The sequence below is a fragment of the Copadichromis virginalis genome, linkage group LG14, assembly GCF_057382275.1.
Source record: "Copadichromis virginalis isolate Kocher_CV1m ecotype Utaka linkage group LG14, C_Virginalis_male_GT1.1, whole genome shotgun sequence".
Taxonomy (NCBI): domain Eukaryota; kingdom Metazoa; phylum Chordata; class Actinopteri; order Cichliformes; family Cichlidae; genus Copadichromis; species Copadichromis virginalis.
In genome coordinates this window covers 23,686,222-23,704,207 of record NC_140631.1, presented here as the reverse complement: position 1 = coordinate 23,704,207, position 17,986 = coordinate 23,686,222, and the positions used below count along the sequence as shown (strand labels likewise).

General features: G+C 44.2%; 1 protein-coding gene across 4 annotated transcripts in view; it reads left to right on the top strand.

Annotated features, from left to right (window-relative positions):
- The first annotated feature begins 5,877 nt into the window (after positions 1-5,877).
- The window catches only part of elna (elastin a), a 58,453-nt gene continuing 46,344 nt past the window's right edge, over positions 5,878-17,986 (top strand). For all 4 annotated transcript variants that reach the window (XM_085430013.1, XM_085430012.1, XM_085430011.1 and 1 more), the window contains exon 1: positions 5,878-6,152. In XM_085430013.1, coding sequence (XP_085286139.1) covers positions 6,077-6,152 — 76 coding nt within the window. In that variant the 5' untranslated portion in view covers positions 5,878-6,076. The remainder of the gene's footprint in view (positions 6,153-17,986) is intronic.

Here is a 17,986-nt window from a genome sequence, read left to right as displayed (position 1 = left end):
GCTAGATGTAGAGCAAGCACTCTGCAATAATCTAGAGATCTCAGACCTACCATTTATCAGCTCAAACATCCAACGACATGAATGCTTTAAAAGCATCAACATCAGCTCTTCTCTGACAGCATGGTGGGAGTTTCTAAAATTGACGGCGTCTTCATTAATCCCATGCAAACGTACACCTATCTGGAACAACCCTGACATATTACAAAACAATAATATGATAAACTTTTCAGATTGGAGTGATAAAGGAATCAAATATTTAGAACATATACTAGAAGGAACAGAATTTATTTCATTTGACGGACTAGTTACACAATATGGGATCAACAAGAAAAGATTTTTAGAATATCAACAAATTAAATCCATAGTAAAAAAGAAATTTAAACCGGGTCAAGTTGAACTACAAACACCACCAAGTGTGGTTCAATTTCTTACTCTTAAACCCCCCAAATTACTATCCAAAATATACAGAATGCTTTCTAAAACAGATGAATCAATATCACTTCCTATTGCAAAATGGGAAGCGGATTTATCAGTTAACTTAGACCTAAACTTCTGGTCTCAGATTTGCTTAAAAACCTTTCATCTAATTAGAAATCCCAGTCTTCAATTAATTCAATACAAAATATTACATAGAGTGCACTATACAGGTCATCGGATGTTCAAGATGGGCTTTACACTACCAACAACTGCTCACACTGCCAAACCAATTCACCAGACAATTATATCCACGCTCTTTGGTTCTGTCCACCAGTGCAAAAGTTTTGGCGCGAGATATGTGAAGACTTATCGAAGTGTCTGAAATGTAACATTCCAACTTCCCCCTTAGTGTGTTTGTTGGGCAGCTTAGATAATGTCACTTCAGAAAAGAATATCGCCCATATGGTTTTCACTGCCCTATGCATAGCCAAGAAAACAGTCCTCATGAACTGGAAAAATAAAAATAATCTTAATTCTAACCAATATAGAAATTATCTATTAGATTACATTAGTCTTGATACAGCCTCTGCCACCACATCAGATCAATTGCTCTGGGCTCCTTTGATCAGCTCCATCACCTACTGGGGGTGGGGGGTCATAGTTTGGTCCCGCCTTCACTGTTGTGATTGGTGTGGGGGTAGGGACAGGCTTAGGGCGTCGGGGGGTTCCCCGGAGGCATCTTCCTTGGGGGGCTCAACCCGGGGTAGCGGTCATGTCCGGTTAGGGGCTCTGTTGGCTCTCCGGTGACTGTTTCCTCGCGGCTGCGTGCAGCGGGGCTAGGGGAGGGTCTGTGCTGACGGACGTGGGTTACTGACCTGGTAGCCTGGCTGCCCCTGGGTGGGTCCGGGATGGGCGTGAGGTTCTGGGGGCGCTCCGTCTCTGGGCTGGGACCCGGACCGGGCCTCGGGGGCTTGGGTTCTGGTTGGTGTGTTGCCGGGGTTGTGGGCGGGTGGGTGCATGGGGGCCCAGCCCTGGAGCAGGGTGCCGCCGGTGCGTCGAGCCACCTGGGGGGCTCTTCAACTGGTGGGGGAGATTGTCACATCTTGCAGGAGCTTTCCTCTCCTCAGGAGCTGCCTCTGCAGGAGGGGGAGATACAGGAGAGGTGGAGGAAGATCTCAGCCTGGGTGTTTATTGTCTTATGTAGTCTGGAAGATGAGTGGATGGTGGGGTGGGTGCAGTTTTCTCTGTGGTGGGGTTGGGTGGACTGTCCCGGGCTCTGTGGGGCCGGGCGGCGCTGCTGCACTGGGCCCGGTCTGGATGGGCCTGGGCCCCCTTTCCCTGGCGGGTCGCAGAGTATGGGGGTGCCTACTGGGGTCAGCGGGGGAGCTGGCCCCAGGGAGGGGTCACTTGCCCCTCCCTTCCTTCCCTCCCCATCTCCAGCTGCCTCCCTCTTCCCGCTCCACCACAACCACCCACACATGCAGGGCCTTGGAGTAGGGGTATGTCACCAGGGTGCAGAGGAGGCTACCCCCCCCTCTGTCCCCTTCTGGCTGCCTCTGCCTCAATTTTATCCCACAACTTAGACATTCACATTACTCACACTCTCATTACACATACATATAGGATCTTGGGGGTGGGCACGATACACGGAGTCCAAAGTACCATCAGGGTGTACACCCCACCCCTGGCATCGTTGCCCACCTCTCAATTTTAAATACACGTAGACATTGAGGGCTAGCAGGAGGGACCATGCGCTTACCTGCTGCTCTCTGGCAGGTAGCTCCAAGCCCTCCTGGGTTTTAAATGCACCTTAGAACACACATGCATCAACATTACAATGAGCGGGTGGAGGGAGGTTCGGAGTCTTCTCTCACCCCCGTTCTCTGCGACCTGCTGGAGCAGGGGGGCTAGGACTAGGAGGAGGAGTTGGCCGTCCGACTGCGGTCTGGAGTGTGGAGCCTTCCTGCTGCTGCGGAGTCGGGGCGGTCTGCCTCCCCCCACCGCAGGGAAAAGGGAAACACCACCTGGGTCTGGGTGCAGTTCCCCCCTCCAGGGGCGGGGGCACCTAGACCCGGTTTGTAGAGTACGCTTGGGGAGTGTGATCGTGTGTACAACGTCTCTTTATGTCTGTCTCCACGTTGGTTGAGTGTGGAGTAAGTGCATATGAGAGCATGAGGGTGGGAATGGATGTTTGTATCTGTGTGTGCCTGTATGTCTGTGTCTATATGTCAGGTTGGGTGTCAGGCGCCACCTCTCTGGGGACATCTCAGGCCCTCCAAGGTTTGGAGGCCTATCTCCCCCTACCACCACTTCCCCTGCCAGTGGCGGACCCCCTCAGACATCGGTGCGTTGGTGGTTCTTTGTGTCCGGGGATGGGCGTCCAGGTACACACCGGCTCACTCCTTGGCGGCCGCTTATCGGGGCCTAGAGCCTGAGGCTCGCTCGGGCCACTTCGGAGGCGGGGTGCCCCCGGCCTCTCGGCCTGGGGCTCGGTCACTCAGGCGCAGCTGGCTGCCGGCGGAGCTCACGGGCGCGTCACTGCAACTCCCCCTGGCTTCTGCTCCGCGGCTGCTGAGTGAGCCCTCATCTGGGACTCTCCTCAGCTCTTTCCGGGACAGTGGCGCAGCTGCCCCGCTGTTGGTCTTCCTTGGTCTCTTGTGTTCTGGGAGCCTCTGGATGTCTGGAGTTTTGATCTCCTCCACACCTGCTTCACGCCCTGGAGGACGGGGCTGTGGCCCCCCCACACCCTCTAGCAGATTATTACATGAAGGAACCTTTTAAAAAAACAAAAAACAAGCGCGTCCATGCTCACAGGTGTACACACGGGTGATCACACCCATAAACTACACCCTTTTTGGCTCCTACCTCAAAGCACACTGTGTTCTGTTGATCTTATGTGCTGCACAATAATGTTTAACATTTAGTATTTACTGTCATATTCCCATATATCATTGTGATGTTGTTTATTCTATTACTCTTGTTCTCTTCTGCTTGCTTGCTTTTTTCTTTCTCAGCAGGTGATCCAGGTGATTGATATATGCATTTTTTTTTCTCTGCCCGTTCTGTTGGTTTTTGTTTTTTGCCCTTCTCCCCCGTCCCTCTTCTCAGCTGTTTCTCTTTCCCTCTTTCTTTCTCCCCTTCTTTCCCCCAGTCAAGTCTGTCCCGTATTCAGTAAGTGAAAATAAAATAAACAATAAAAGGTGAATCAAATGGACCATTACGGCAAGGCTGGGATGGTCAGTTTGGTAAAGTAAATCCGTTGGGCATCTTTCTTTGCCTTTAGACAACAATTCTGATGGCAAAAGAGCCAAACGGGACAGGCCAAAAAAAAAAAAAAAAAAAAGAAGGTCTTGAGTTCAAGTCCACCATCTGCCCGGGGTCTTTCTGTGTGGAGCTTGCATGTTCTCTCCGTGTTTGCCTGGGTTCTCTCCAGGTACTTCGGCTTCCTGTCACTGTCCAAAGACATGCAGTTAGTGGGGTTAGGTTAATTGGTAACTCTAAATTGCCCGTAGGTGTGAATGTGAGTGGAAATGGTTGTCTGTCTCTATGTGTTAACCCTACGACAGACTGGCGACCTGTCCAGGGTGTACCCTGCCTCTCGCCCTAAGACAGCTGAGATAGGCTTTCACAGGTGGTTTTAAACTTCTTCTTAAATGTATTAACAGTGTAAATCAACCAATGTTAGTTCTACAACACCTTGGAGCCACAACCTCAAAAGCACCATTTCTCAGCCTGGACTGAGGACACTTTGGTCAGTAGACCTCAAAGTCTGGCAAGTTACATAAGGATTATAAAGCTCACTGACACAGAACATTGACTGTGAAGAGTACAGAGAGTCCATCTATCAATCCATTTTCTTCTACTTATCCAATTCAGGGTCACAGGGAGACTGGAGCCTGTCCCCACTGCCATAGGGCGAGAGGCAGGGTGCACCCTGGAGAGGCCATCACTTGGTCATGGGGCTAAAACAGAGAATCAAATAACCACTCACACCTATGAGCAATTTAGAATCACCAGTTAACCTAACAACACTAACTGCATGTTTTTGAACTATGTGAGAAAGGTTAGTACACAGGGAGAACCCACACAAACATGGGGAAAACATGCAAACTCCTCACAGAAAAGCGCTGGTCACATGGTGGATTCAAACCCAGAACCTTTTTGCTGTGAGAGAACAGTGCTAACCACGGTGCCACCATGCTGAGTTCAGGAAGTGATCACCAAAATCTTGAACTAAGCCTTAAACTTTGTCACATGAGCTAATAAGAAGCCTTGTAGCAGCCTTCTGGACCTTTTGTAGAGTGTAGGGTGATCCTTTTCCTTTTTCACAAAAGATCAAGTTAGTGTTGGATTGGGTGACCCTGTATCCTCCCTTAGTTACACTGCAATAGGCCTAGGCTGCTGGTGGCTTCTCATGATGCACTGAACATTTCTTCTTCTCCTTTTTCTTTTTCTATGCGTTTACACACCACTTTGCAGTTAATCATTAGTTATTATTTATCTCGGGCTCTCTTCCAAAGTGTGTCTTTTCTCCTGTCTTCCCCCCATCCTCTCTAACCAACAGGTGGATCCCCTTTCCTGAGAGTTTCTTCCAGTTAAAAGGGAGTTTTTCCTTCCCACTCTCGCCATTTGCTTGCTCAAATGAAATGGCGAGAGTGGCGAGACAGTCGTTGTATGTCTATATAGATCAAACCAAACTGAACTGAATTTGATCCAGGGATGGTTTGCTCAGGCAATAAAATGTTTAAAAATAGGATCGTAGAAGACAACCAACTTATTTAGGTTGAACAGCTGATCAAATGTAAACCGACCAAAGTTATCAGGGGCACAAATAAAAACTTCACTATTTAAGGAGCACAATTACATCAACCCGGAAGCCTGACATTGACTGAGGTCCTCATGAACTTTCTGAGACATCGATTAGCTCCTAAGAAACATCATCCTTGACTTCTTCACACGGTGTCATCTTTGAGTGACGATTCCTGCCTTTTGCATTGCGGGTTGCCGGGCACAGCATGTTTCAGTTTCCCCAGCTGTTTTTTGAACCAGGGACGTTTTTAATATGTGGCTCTTATATTTGGTGGAAAGATGCTGACTCTTGCTGTGTTTCTTTTCACCCTCTATCCTCAGGTTTTTGTGATTGCTTGGTTAAAAGAGTTGCAAGATCGTGGCACTGCAAGTGTTGAAAAGCAACAAGCTGAAAATTAAAGCCACAAAGCGCAGGTAATTATCTGGGTTTGTTGTTTGCTCTTCCTCAGTCTGTAACAAATAAGTATGCTCTGTATCCGTGCAAATGCTTGGCAGTCAATTCAATTCCTTCTGGATGGGGTCTTTCTTGCTCCCTCTCCCTCTCTGTATCTGCCTGTATGTCTCTCGCTCTCTCTCTCTCCCTCTCCTTGCTGGCAGGAGCGTCTGTGCTGCTGGCAGGAGTGACCAGAATAAAAACAGCAACACCAGACATAGACGAGGAAATAAAGCAAAGTGATCCACTGAACCAGAGTGTTTGCCCTCTCATAATTACGTTGAGCTTTTCCCTTTTTTCACCCTCCCCCTGCTTCTTTTTTTTTCATCACTCTTTGAGACTTCGGGGCTAGTGGTAATTAGCCAGAAGAGAATAAAACCAGCTGATCGGGAGAGGGGTGGTGCATTTTGGAGCGAGATGGCTAACAGAAACATTCTGTTGCTCTTCTGTGGACTCTTCCTCTTAGCACTGATTCAACCCTCTCTTCAAGGAGGTAAGTGCATAACCGCAGGTGAATGGAGTCATAATTATTGCTGCATCAATCAAAGGTTTAGAACAGGTGCAAAAAAGTTTTGTTCCTAAACTTAAAATCCTCAGTCATCAAAATGTCTGCTGATGCTTATTAGCCACAAGGCAGCAAGAAGTACATATAAAGGCTTTATATAATAACTAAAATTGATATTGTTTGCATCGGATGTTAAACTTTTGCAAAATAAAAATGTTAATTTAAAAAGAGCTCTGCATTATATTGCTTAGTATGCTTGGTTTGCTAATTTATTGATGACTGCTGCTCATTTGATTTTTATTAATTCCCACAATACAATCTATATAGAAAAGAGTTCTTATTTTATGTTTCATGTTCGCAAAAAGTGTGCACGTACATGCTGTCTATGACTTCACACTTCTGTCCCATGCATTTAAATATTAAGTTTTAAATGCCACATATTTATCTTAATGATTGCACTCCCCTATTGCATCATTATTATTATTGTGCAATCTAAAAGTAAACCATAACAAGACGCCCCTCAAGTCTCCGAACTCGCTTCACATGCATGTGTTTTAGTGCATTTCAAACACTTGAACTGGCTCCTGTGTGCACACCTATCCATATGCGTGCTTATGTTTATATGGCTGCAGATCCAATCCAAAAAATGTAAGAGGAGGCTCCAGCTGGCTCTTCTTTCTACTCAGGAAAAAACACATACTTCTGATTCACTCCTGATGAACTCCTGCGTTGGACAGAGTGAATGTGAGAGTGACTCTAAAAGCTTTCTGCAGCTCTTGTAGCATGTGTCTACAGAACCGAGGAGCTAGTTTCAAGTGCAGTTTGTCATTGAGACTTATCAGTTTCAGACTGAAAGGGAGAGAGTTTGCCTCCCACTATCATTCAGCTAGTGAGTTTGCTTTCTCTCCTCTGCCTGCATTGCTTTGATTGCTTCTTAGTCTGGGATTTGGCTGAGATTCTGAGTTATTCAGTCCCCAACTGGAAAACATGTCAAGCATCTGGGACTGGGTATGCTGTAGTCCATTTGTTGTTGTATTTATTTGCTTAAAAGTTACAGCTGTTTATATTCCTTATCTCCCAGTGTCCAAGTGTACTTTTAGGTGCATTATGGCTATGCTGCTAGAGTCCTAAAATAAATATTTTGTCCATGTAAAGTCTCACTTTTTCTAGCTGTCTTCATCTGATTGTAGAATTTCTTTATCCGTTCTGCCTCATGGCACATCCATCATGTCTTTTCGGTGCCAGGCGCATTTCTATGGAGATTTTGAGATACTTTCATGAAAAATATATAGCAGGTAAAGGAGCCAGCAAATATCAATATTGGCTTAGCAGCGCAACTTTGATCTCAAGATGAGTGTTGAATCTATCCATTTCAAACATTTCTGTGGTGCTCAAACTAGTTCCATCTGTGTCTGTGCACTCTAACCTGAAAAAACCTTCTGGGCACAGTCCAAGGGTAAATTATCTGTGAGTAACACGAACCTCATTAACACCCAATCCACCCATTTAACGGTTCTGCCCAGAAAATGCCTCTTGTGCCTGACAAATTCACGCTTTGAATTATGGTGGACTGACAACCCTCTCTGAATAACTTCAGTCAACAAATGTAAATGAGAAATGGTACTGGAGGAAACATACAGTTACTATAGTTTGTTTGTTTGGATCTCCCTCATGTGATGAAAGAGGCGGACCAACTTGAAGCTTTTTAAACAATGCGTCCTATAGAACACTAGCTATGGTTTTAAGTATCTCAAGTACCTCAGTCCATATGTTGCATTCACACAGACCATAAAACAATTTAACTGGCCTGTGCCACGTTTTGAGCTTGGCTTCAAGGACAAACAAGGACAGAGTTAATGGCACAACTCTGATTGGCAGGACTTGGCTCTGAGCTCTGATAAAAAGGGGGGGGGGGGGGGGGGGGGGGAAGTAGTTTTCTTCCTTCAAAGTGTCCAAAGAATTCAGGAGTTTGGGATTTTTTTTTTCTTTAGTGCTGCTGGAAGCCAGTTCCACTCATTTGGCATTAGTCATGATCAGCCTCGAGGAATATAATACATTAATCGGTGCCAGTCGCCTGGCTCTAGGTGAACTTAAATGCATTGCAGAGTGGACTGCCATGCAAAAGCCAAAACACCAGTGTTGACATGCAGCAGTACCTGAGAGTTACTGGTGGGTACCTAAACTCGATGCACTACTTTATTGGTAGCATGTGCTGTGAACACTTCTTTGGCTTTAATCCTTCCTCTGGTGGGGCGGGTTGCCAACCACAGTATACTGGATTAATGTGACATGTAGGTGCTCCCAGCGCTCAACAGCTCTACTCTGCAATTACTGAAGCAGTCTATTTGAAGTACCGTCTGAACAAGATGCAGATTTTTTGGTGGCGGGGGGGAGATTTTTCCAACAAGGTTCTTCTTCTGCTTCTCTCTAGCTGGAGCCACACAAGCATTTTAATTTGTTGACGTTGAGCGGTTTGGTGTAATTTCCAGCAAGGTGACTTCATTCAGTACACATTTGGATAGAAGCTGTTTAGTTACAAGCACTGATTGGTTTGTTATTGTGAAAGAACTTTTATTCCATGTATACAAATCAAATCAAATCACTTTTATTGTCACATCACATGTGCAGGCACACTGGCACAGCACATGCGAGTGAAATTCTTGTGTGCGAGCCCCACAAGCAACAGAGATGTGCAAACACAACAACACAAACGAGCAAAATACAAGAATGGCCAACCTGAAACTAATAAATATATGTACAATATATAATAGTGTATGCATTTCTGGATGTGTATACTAAATATTTTCCTACGTGTGTGTGTGTGTGTGTGTGTGTGTGTGTGTGTGTGTGTGTGTGTGTGTGTGTGTGTGTGTGTGTGTGTATACACATTTTTACAAATTAAATAGTAAAAAAAAAAAATAATAATAATAATAATAAAATATATAAAATATACAGAGTTGAATATGTGCAAAACAAGTGGCATTTATATACAGTGTGGAGTGCATAATGTTGAAGTTCCAGTAGTGAAGCTGAGGTGTCTATGATGTGTTCAGCAGTCTGATGGCCTGATGGAAAAAGCTGTCTCTCAGTCTGCTGGTACGGGACCGGATGCTGCAGAACCTCCTTCCTGATGGAAGCAGTCTGAACAGTTTATGGCTGGGGTGACTGGAGTCCTTGATGATCCTCCCCGCTTTCCTCAGGCAGCGCTTCCTGTAGATGTCTTGGAGGGAGGGAAGCTCACCTCCAATTATCCGTTCAGAGCACCGCACTACTCGCTGGAGAGCTTTGCAGTTGTAGGCGGTGCTGTTGCCATACCAGGTGGTGATGCATCCAGTGAGGATGCTCTCAATGGCACAGTGATAGAAGGTCCTGAGGATGCGGGGGCTCATGCCGAATCTTTCAGTCTCCTGAGAAAGCAGCGCCGTTGATGGTGATGGGGGTGTGTACTTCTCTGCACCTCCGGAAGTCCACTATCAACTCCTTTGTCTTTGCGACGTTGAGGGTGAGATGGTTGTCTTGACACCAGTGGGTCAGGGCGCTGACCTCCTCCCTGTAAGCCGTCTCATCACCGTTGGTGATAAGACCCACCACTGTAGTGTCGTCCGCAAACTTCACAATGATGTTGGAGCTGTTAGTGGCTGTGCAGTCGTAGGTGTAGAGTGAGTACAGGAGAGGGCTCAGTACACACCCCTGTGGAGCACCAGTGTTCAGTGTGATGGGGGATGAGGTGATGCTGCCCAGTCTGACCACCTGGCGTCTGTCAGACAGGAAGCTAAGGATCCAGCTGCAGAGGGAGCTGCTCAGTCCTAGATCCTGCAGTTTCCTGTCCAGCTTCGAGGGAACGATGGTATTGAATGCTGAGCTGTAATCTACAAACAGCATTCTCACATACGTGTCTCTCTTCTCCAGGTGTGACAGGGCAGTGTGTAGTGTCAGGGCTATGGCATCATCAGTGGACCTGTTGTGGCGGTATGCAAACTGTAGAGGGTCCAGTGAGTCGGGTAGTGCAGAGCAGATGAAGTCCCTGACCAGCTTCTCGAAGCATTTGCTTACGATGGGGGTCAGGGCTACAGGTCGCCAGTCGTTCAATGAGGAAATGGTGGAGGATTTGGGTACAGGGACGATGGTGGCCATTTTGAAGCAGGCTGGGACTACAGACAGAGAGAGGGAAAGGTTGAAGATGTGCGTGAACACTCCAGCCAGCTGAGCCGCGCATGACCTGAGGACGCGGCCGGGAATCCCGTCCGGACCAGTAGCTTTGCGTGCGTTCACCTTCCTGAAGCACTTCCGCACATCCTCCTCAGACACAGTGTGCGCACTGACGTCATCCGCGGTGCGCACACTGTCCCACTCTGGCGCATTTCCTGAGAAAGTGTTAGGGAATTGTACAATTCCATCCATGTTTTACATCAAAGAGGTTTTGCAAAGTCACTCTCTGCATCAAAGCACAAAGCAAGGAGCGATTACTAACATGTTGGCTTTCCTATCGCTCTTTCTTTTTTTTTCTTTTATCATAACTACTGTTAAGAAGGTTACACAAATCGGAGCAGAGGTTAGGGATGGATGAGTTGTTTTAATACGCATTATGTAATTTGAAGAATAATGCACTGCTAATATCCAGGGAACAACCTCTTAGTTCTTGCACTTCTTTTTTTTCACTACCAGTCTTGACTTTATAAACCCAGCACACAGTTTAATGGAAACCAATTCTTTCTCTGACTCACTGCTTTGCAAACCCAATGTGTTACGATTTAAATGCCTACAGATTTTGGATAGTAGTCACTTCTCACCACTGCTACAAAAACATATCAATAATTTGTTTAGCTCTTACTCTTTGTGTGTAAATGTCAGTCTGAGCATCTTCCAGTCAGATGTTTGGTCTGCAATCGAGGAGTGCCAAGTGTTCAACAAAGAGGCACATTATCTCCGATGATTCATTCCAGCCACTATGCAAGCAGCCCTCTCCAGGCTGCGAGCTGGTAGGTGCAATCTTACCGGGCCAGCAATCTGAAGTGGCTCCAGTCAGGAATTTTTTCATCTTCGGCCGCCACAGCTGATGTCCAACTTCTTCTTTTAGGTTTACAACAACCTTCTTTTAGGTTTACAACAAACACCACAACAGCACTATTTTTTATTTAAAAAGACACAAAAGAGGATGAGCTGATGAGGAAAAAATGGAAATAAACTATAATTTTAATCAAATGCATCACATGAGGTTAATCAAAATCATCAAAGTCCTCTGCGGTGAAACAATGTATCCTGTGTTGTGATTGATTTTTTTTTTTTTTTTTTTTTGGGGGGGGGGGTAAATGTCAGCATGTCTATAAAAGCAGAAGTTTTTTCAGTTTGCTGGTCTGAAGCATTCAGGTGTGTGTGTTAACACAATGCCATCTTCCAGCATTGTGATCAGTTCCAGCAAGTTAACACCAAGGACAGCCTGTGCAATCCTCAGAGAGACTGCAACAAACCCAAGAGCAACATCTCAGACTGTACATGCCTCAGTTAGTACATTCAATGTTAAAGTTTCAGACCTGAACAGCTTAGGTTTACAGGTCTGCAAACCATAATGCATGGCGCCACGTTTGGTAAAACCCAAACACAGCTATCAGCACAAAAATCACAGTCCTGGTGGAAAGATGATGATTTTAGCTTGTGTTGCAACTACTGAGCCTGGGCACCTTGCAGTCACTGAGTCGACCATGAACTCCTCTGTACAACAAAATATTCTAGAGTCAAATGTCAGGCCGTCTGTCCGACAGCTAAAACCCATTATTTCACTAGCTGGACCCACGTCCTGATTTTAAGTTTGACAGCATTTTAGTATGTAAAGGTGAATGCTTGGACATGAATTGAGCTGCAATTTGGGGAAAGTCTCGAAGGGGACTGGCTGCTGCTCCTGGGCCTGGCAGATCCCCATGTACTAAATAGAAGTGAAGAAGTTAAAGAATTGAAAAGGTAAGGGAGGGTGGGGCACATAAACGAGAATGAACAGCTTGTAGAACTGGGAGAACCTATATAGATGAGAACTGGAAGGAGCATGTTTGGAGGCGTGGTCCCGCTCCTGAAATTCCGATACCTAATCTCCAATTGACCATGCAACAGGACAGTGATCCCAAGCACAAAAGAATGGAAACAAAAGTGTTGCAATGAGCCAAAGTCTATGCCTAAACATGACTGAAATGCTGCGGTGGGTCCTGTGAAAACCCTCCTTTTCATTACTTTATAGGGGATTTCTTTGCAAAGCACAACACATTTTGAGAAACAAAACTTTTTCATATCTTAAACTACATTTTATAATAATAATAATAATGGATTGGATTCATATAGCGCTTTTCAAGGCACCCAAAGCGCTTTACAATGCCACTATTCATTCACTCTCACATTCACACACTGGTGGAGGCAGCTACAGTTGTAGCTACAGCTGCCCAGTTAGTTGGTACACTTCACAGTGGTGTTATGTTCAGGTGTCCCATCAGTTAACTTGGTTTTTACCAAGTCAAAAGAAATGCAGGGGACACATTTTGGAACATTGCAAACAGTGGATAATGATTTTAGTCATTTATGGTCCTTTTAACATTTCATTTGTAACTCTGTATCAACCAGTGGAACCAACAATCACATAAATCAGATTTTGGAGGGGAGTCACAACATGAACAACTTGTTCCATTAGCTTGTAGTGATTTCACATGGTTGATGGTTATCTCCAACCACGGCCCAGTTTCCTCCGTAATGCTCACGCTTGCAATCCTCACACAGGAGAGCCCACAGCAGCTGCTCCAAACCCATGTTTGGTTTCAAAGGCATGACTTTCCTAATCTTGTAATGATACCCTGTCAGCTTCCAGTAGAAAGCTACACTAGAGCCACCAGAAGGTGAACCCTGACAGGACTGAAATCTGGTCTTGTGAGTTGTTAAAATTCTGCTCACCACATGCTTATGTTTCGCTTCAATCACTGAAACAAGATGGGAAACCGTAGAAAGGGAAGTTGAAATCATTTGGGGGTGAGACTAACATAGATTTTATCTTTGAAAATTTTCATTTTCTGAACTGCTTCTCACATTTTTCCAACATGCTTTGGAAAATAGTGCAAAAATAGTGGAATGACTGACTGATTGGCCAGCTGTCATGTGTCTGATAACAGGAGATGTAAGAGTGCCAGGAACCGCAGTGTTTGCTTCACTGCAGTGCTCCTTGGGTTGCGCTACGAGAGCTTTCCATAAAGAGAGAACCAAACCTCCTCTTCTGGGACAGCGGTTTTGGATACATGATGTGAATACAGCAAACAGCTGCTAGTTTGCCAAAACATTTTGAAATTTTATCTAAAGCGATAGAAATACAGGCGCAGAATCGTATAAATGTGATGTAAACACTGTCCAGATCTGCCAATACTTCACAAACTATGCACTGTGAACACAATGGTAATGGCTCTGTAAGCCTTTTACAAAGGGAATGCCTTCATTAACTGTTTACGAGGTCACGTGTGTGTGTGTGTGTGTGTGTGTGTGTGTGTGTGTGTGTGTGTGTGTGTGTGTGTGTGTGTGTGTGTACTCACACACGTAAGCGTGTTTTTCATGCACAAGTCAGGCAAATTGCTCAATCAACTCCAAAGACCAATTATTAAACAGCCACAGCACAGGGTCAGGGAAATGTTACATTACTCACCCAGCTTGTTGTAAATGAAGTAAGACTAAGATCTTTCAAAGAGCAATTGTAAAAACTGCCATTAACTTGGGTGGTACTATGGAAAAAACTGTCATTGGCTTTGGTTTGATTTAGTAACAAAACAAGATCTGACTTACAATTTCCTACCTTCACTACGAGCCAGTCATTATTTTTGGGCCCAGTAACCCATATCCTCATAAAAATCAAGTGTGTAAGCCAGTGTACATTTTCCACTTAGGCTATAATATGTGATAAATTCATGAATTACAATGGAAGGCTTTGCTGCCAGTTTTGATGCTCAGGCAATACATCAAATAAATTATCTTGCCAGCTGAACAGCTGATAAACATGTCACTTTTTAATTTCCAGGCTGACACTCAAAACATGACATTAGGCAAAGCTAAACATATCTGGATGTGGGCCTTTCCACTTGTTAGCTTGTGTCTAGTGAACTACGTCATTTTAATGAAACTCAAAACAAGGGAATTAGGCAAACCCAAAACACTACGTCCACATATGTGGACGCGTGTGAAAATGATTTCTATCTAAGCCTTCAGGCTTTTCACAGATTGTCCTCTTTGTTCTCCGTAAATCCAAATGCAAATTCCCTGGAAACGAAATAATCAACTCTCGTCAGAGTTTGAATGTCAAGTGTTGACAAGATTTTCACGCTTGAAGCAACCCTCATTGCTGATACACAAATTTAGAAAGTATTATTTTCCTTGCATAATGTAAAAATATAAATAATGTGAGGTTGAGCTTTTCCACACAGCTGCAACTTGGCTGTGATTTATATAAGACTGGAAGCAAACATTTAAAATAAGTGGTGCGCCTTGAGCTACCGATAAGAAACTGTCTTATAAAACAGTGGCTATTTTAAAAAGTAATAAAAATCTGACTAATGACACTTCTGACACCTTTGTAAGAAACGTGTCCCTCTCTTAGGGAGTCTAGGAAATGTTGCCAATCACTAAAATAACAGAATACATGACAGGGTGAGGAACACTACATGTTGTAATGGGATACATAAATGCACCAACACAGTCTAGAACTGTGTGTTAAGCTACTCACAGGGGTCCCTGTAGCTGAAGTGAATAATGTTGAGCATTTTGCTGCAGTACAATGATCTGCTGGGGAATCTTAGGTCCTTGCATTGACCTGGCCTCCAAACTTCCAAATCCCTTTCCAATTGAGCATCTGTGAGAAACATCAGAAAAAGCTGGACCCAGAAAGGCCTCACACCACAATCTATATCCCAGTGTCAGGGAGCGCAGGATAGCCCTATGGATCCCCTGTCTCCCCTGTCTATGATGCTGACTGGGAGTTGTTTTGGCAGCAAGAGGGACCACTCCACAATTTGATTATCCAAAAACTTTTTTTATTAGCTGTTTTTCCCTTAGCTAGGAGTGATGAGTTAGCTGTAGCCTATTCATGCTGTCATAGGTCCAGAGGCTAGGTAACCTCAGATCAGGTCCTTTATTTGACACAGGCCTAACACAAAGACACACGCTCACTCTGACATCAACACCTACAGTACGGCCAATGTAGAATCAGCAATTAACCTAGTGAGCATTTTGTTAGACTGGCAGAGCTGCAGAGAACTCCACTCATTCATACAAGCACTTTTTTTTTTACATCTACTTGTTTTTCTAAGCTCTGGTGGATGCATCGGCGAGCAACATGAGGTTCAGTATCTTCCACAGGGATACGTTGACATGCAAACTGGAGGTCACTGCAGCCATTGTTTTTTTTCTGTGGTGAATTTTTAGATCTTTGAAGCTTTTTCCCAGTTCTCTTGTCGCTCTTTTCCCTGTTCTGGCCCCAGTGTTAGCCGAACAGCAATCAGCAGAAGCATACTCCTCCAGCGATGCACAGAGAAGCTCTTGGAGGATTGCACAGGAGTGTATGTGGGTTTGGTGAAAAATCCTCTTTTCCCCATTAGGAAAGTGACAATCCCCACTAGGGTATAAATACCTGGGACTATCCACCATTTGGTTTTAGAACTGAAGAAGCCTCTTAGCTGAGAGGTATGGAAGCCCATTTCCGCCACTAAAAAAAAAAAGTATCCATAACTAGGGATGGGTATTGATAAGATTTTCACGATTCCGATTCCATTTTTGATTCTGTTTAACGATTCGATTCTTTATTGATTCTTTTTAAAAAAGGAGAACACTAAGGTCGATTAGCTTAGAACTTTGTTTTATATCTTCTCTTTGAACAAGATAGAAATTTAGGAGTAACATGGCCTTACAAACCCAGTAGTGAGATCTTAAGAGATCCAGCCTACGGCTCTTCAATGGGGTGTCACAGGGTCCCCAGGAAAAAAATTGTAAATGTAAAATAATAAAATAAATATTCTTCTGTAGCAATAACAAAGTATAACATAAATTATTCTGTAGCAATTACACAAGAATATCCAGAAATGTCCCTGCCTACAATTAAACACATTCACTTACCGAAAATCGGGGGCATCTGCTGTGGCAAATGGGTGCAAGGCTTTTACCACAAACTTAATCACTGCTCTGTGACATTCGTCTATCCTGGCCTGCAAGGAGACGCTACCGGTAGACTGCAGCGAGAACTGCCAGCATCTGAGCCAGACTCTGTCCGTCTCTCTCATCATGGTCACCTAAATGCACAGTAATGGCAGGTTTTGTAATAAGGCAGATCGCGCTAACATAATATGCACTGTTAGTTGATTATTTACCTGCCGCATTAACGGGAGAGGACGTGCAAACGTTACCGCTGCTGCTGGGTTGAGATTCATGAGTCCGGAGCAGAATTAAAAACACGACATTTATTTAAGGTTATCGTGTGTTTTGTGAGCAAATTCTTTTGCATATTCGTAGTGTTTCCTCCCTTAAATGAAAATATCTACTTTGCAAGTATTGCAAGTTGCCCTGTTGTCATCTGTTCTCGTAAAGTATAACCAAACTTTTGAGCGTTTGAGCCGCCATGTTTCCTGCCAGGTAAATGACGCTCCGCAACGTGGTGACATTATTCGGGGCGACTGGAATCGATAAGGGAATCGTTTGCAAAAATGGCAAACAATTCCAAGGAATTGAAACAGTGGGAACCGGTTCTCAACAAGAACCGGGTTTCGATACCCATCCCGATCCATAACTCAAAATTTATCAACTTGAAATTTTGAGAAAATTAACTTGAAATTTCGAGTAAGCTCTGCCCATCAGTAAGCTACGTGGAATGCGCACTCGAAGCCGGATCGAGAGTACGTTTGCTGATAGTAACACCATGTGATTCAGCTAATAACACAAGGAATTCGTCATTTGTGAAGCCACACTTTGTGCATTCATGACTGGCTGTAATACTTGTACCTTAGCTGTAGCATTTGTAGCTGAGGGCTTCAGCTTCCGGGTAACAAAGAAATTACGTAATTCATGTAGATTACTGAATTTCGATTTAATAACTCGAAATTTCGAATTATTAAATCAAAATTTTGAGAAAAGTAAGTCAACATTTCAAGGTACTTTTCCAAAATTTTGAGTTAGTAAGACAAACTTTCGAGTTAATAAGTCGAAATTTCGAGTTAAGTCTATTTCTCAAAATTTCGAGTTATGGATCCTTTTTTTTCTTTGTGGTGGAAACAGGCTTCCATAAAGATGTGAAACATCATCACGAAAATTAATTAACATCCAGTCACTTTCTTTCTAAACTCCATAGACTACTATGACTTGAATGACTAAGAACCTACACAGACAGACTAAACTATGCTTGAGGTCTATCTCACACAGTAGTCCCGCTTGCGCTTTTGTTAATCAGAGGCAGCCAATCAGAAGAATGTTTGCTTAAAGTGCTAAAAAAAAAAAACCCCAGCTTATTTCAGACAGTGGATAAGCTGTGTGCACCAAAACCTCAGGATAGGAATTATTGTGTAAATGATGAAAAAAATCCTCTCGTACAGTCCAAGAATCAAATGATGGAGGTGAAAATAAGGATAATAGGCTGTGTTTTATGTTATGACTGATCAGTCTGTGTAGATTTGGATGTGAGGTTTGGATGTTTGCAATTATCCTGAGGGTTACAGACAGTACAAAAGTGACTTCTTTTCCTTCTCTGTCTTTATTTTTTGCAAAGTTAACTACTGAAGTGTAGCTCAGAGTCGCCTAGTTTACTGGCTACACCACATCAAAAACTTTCT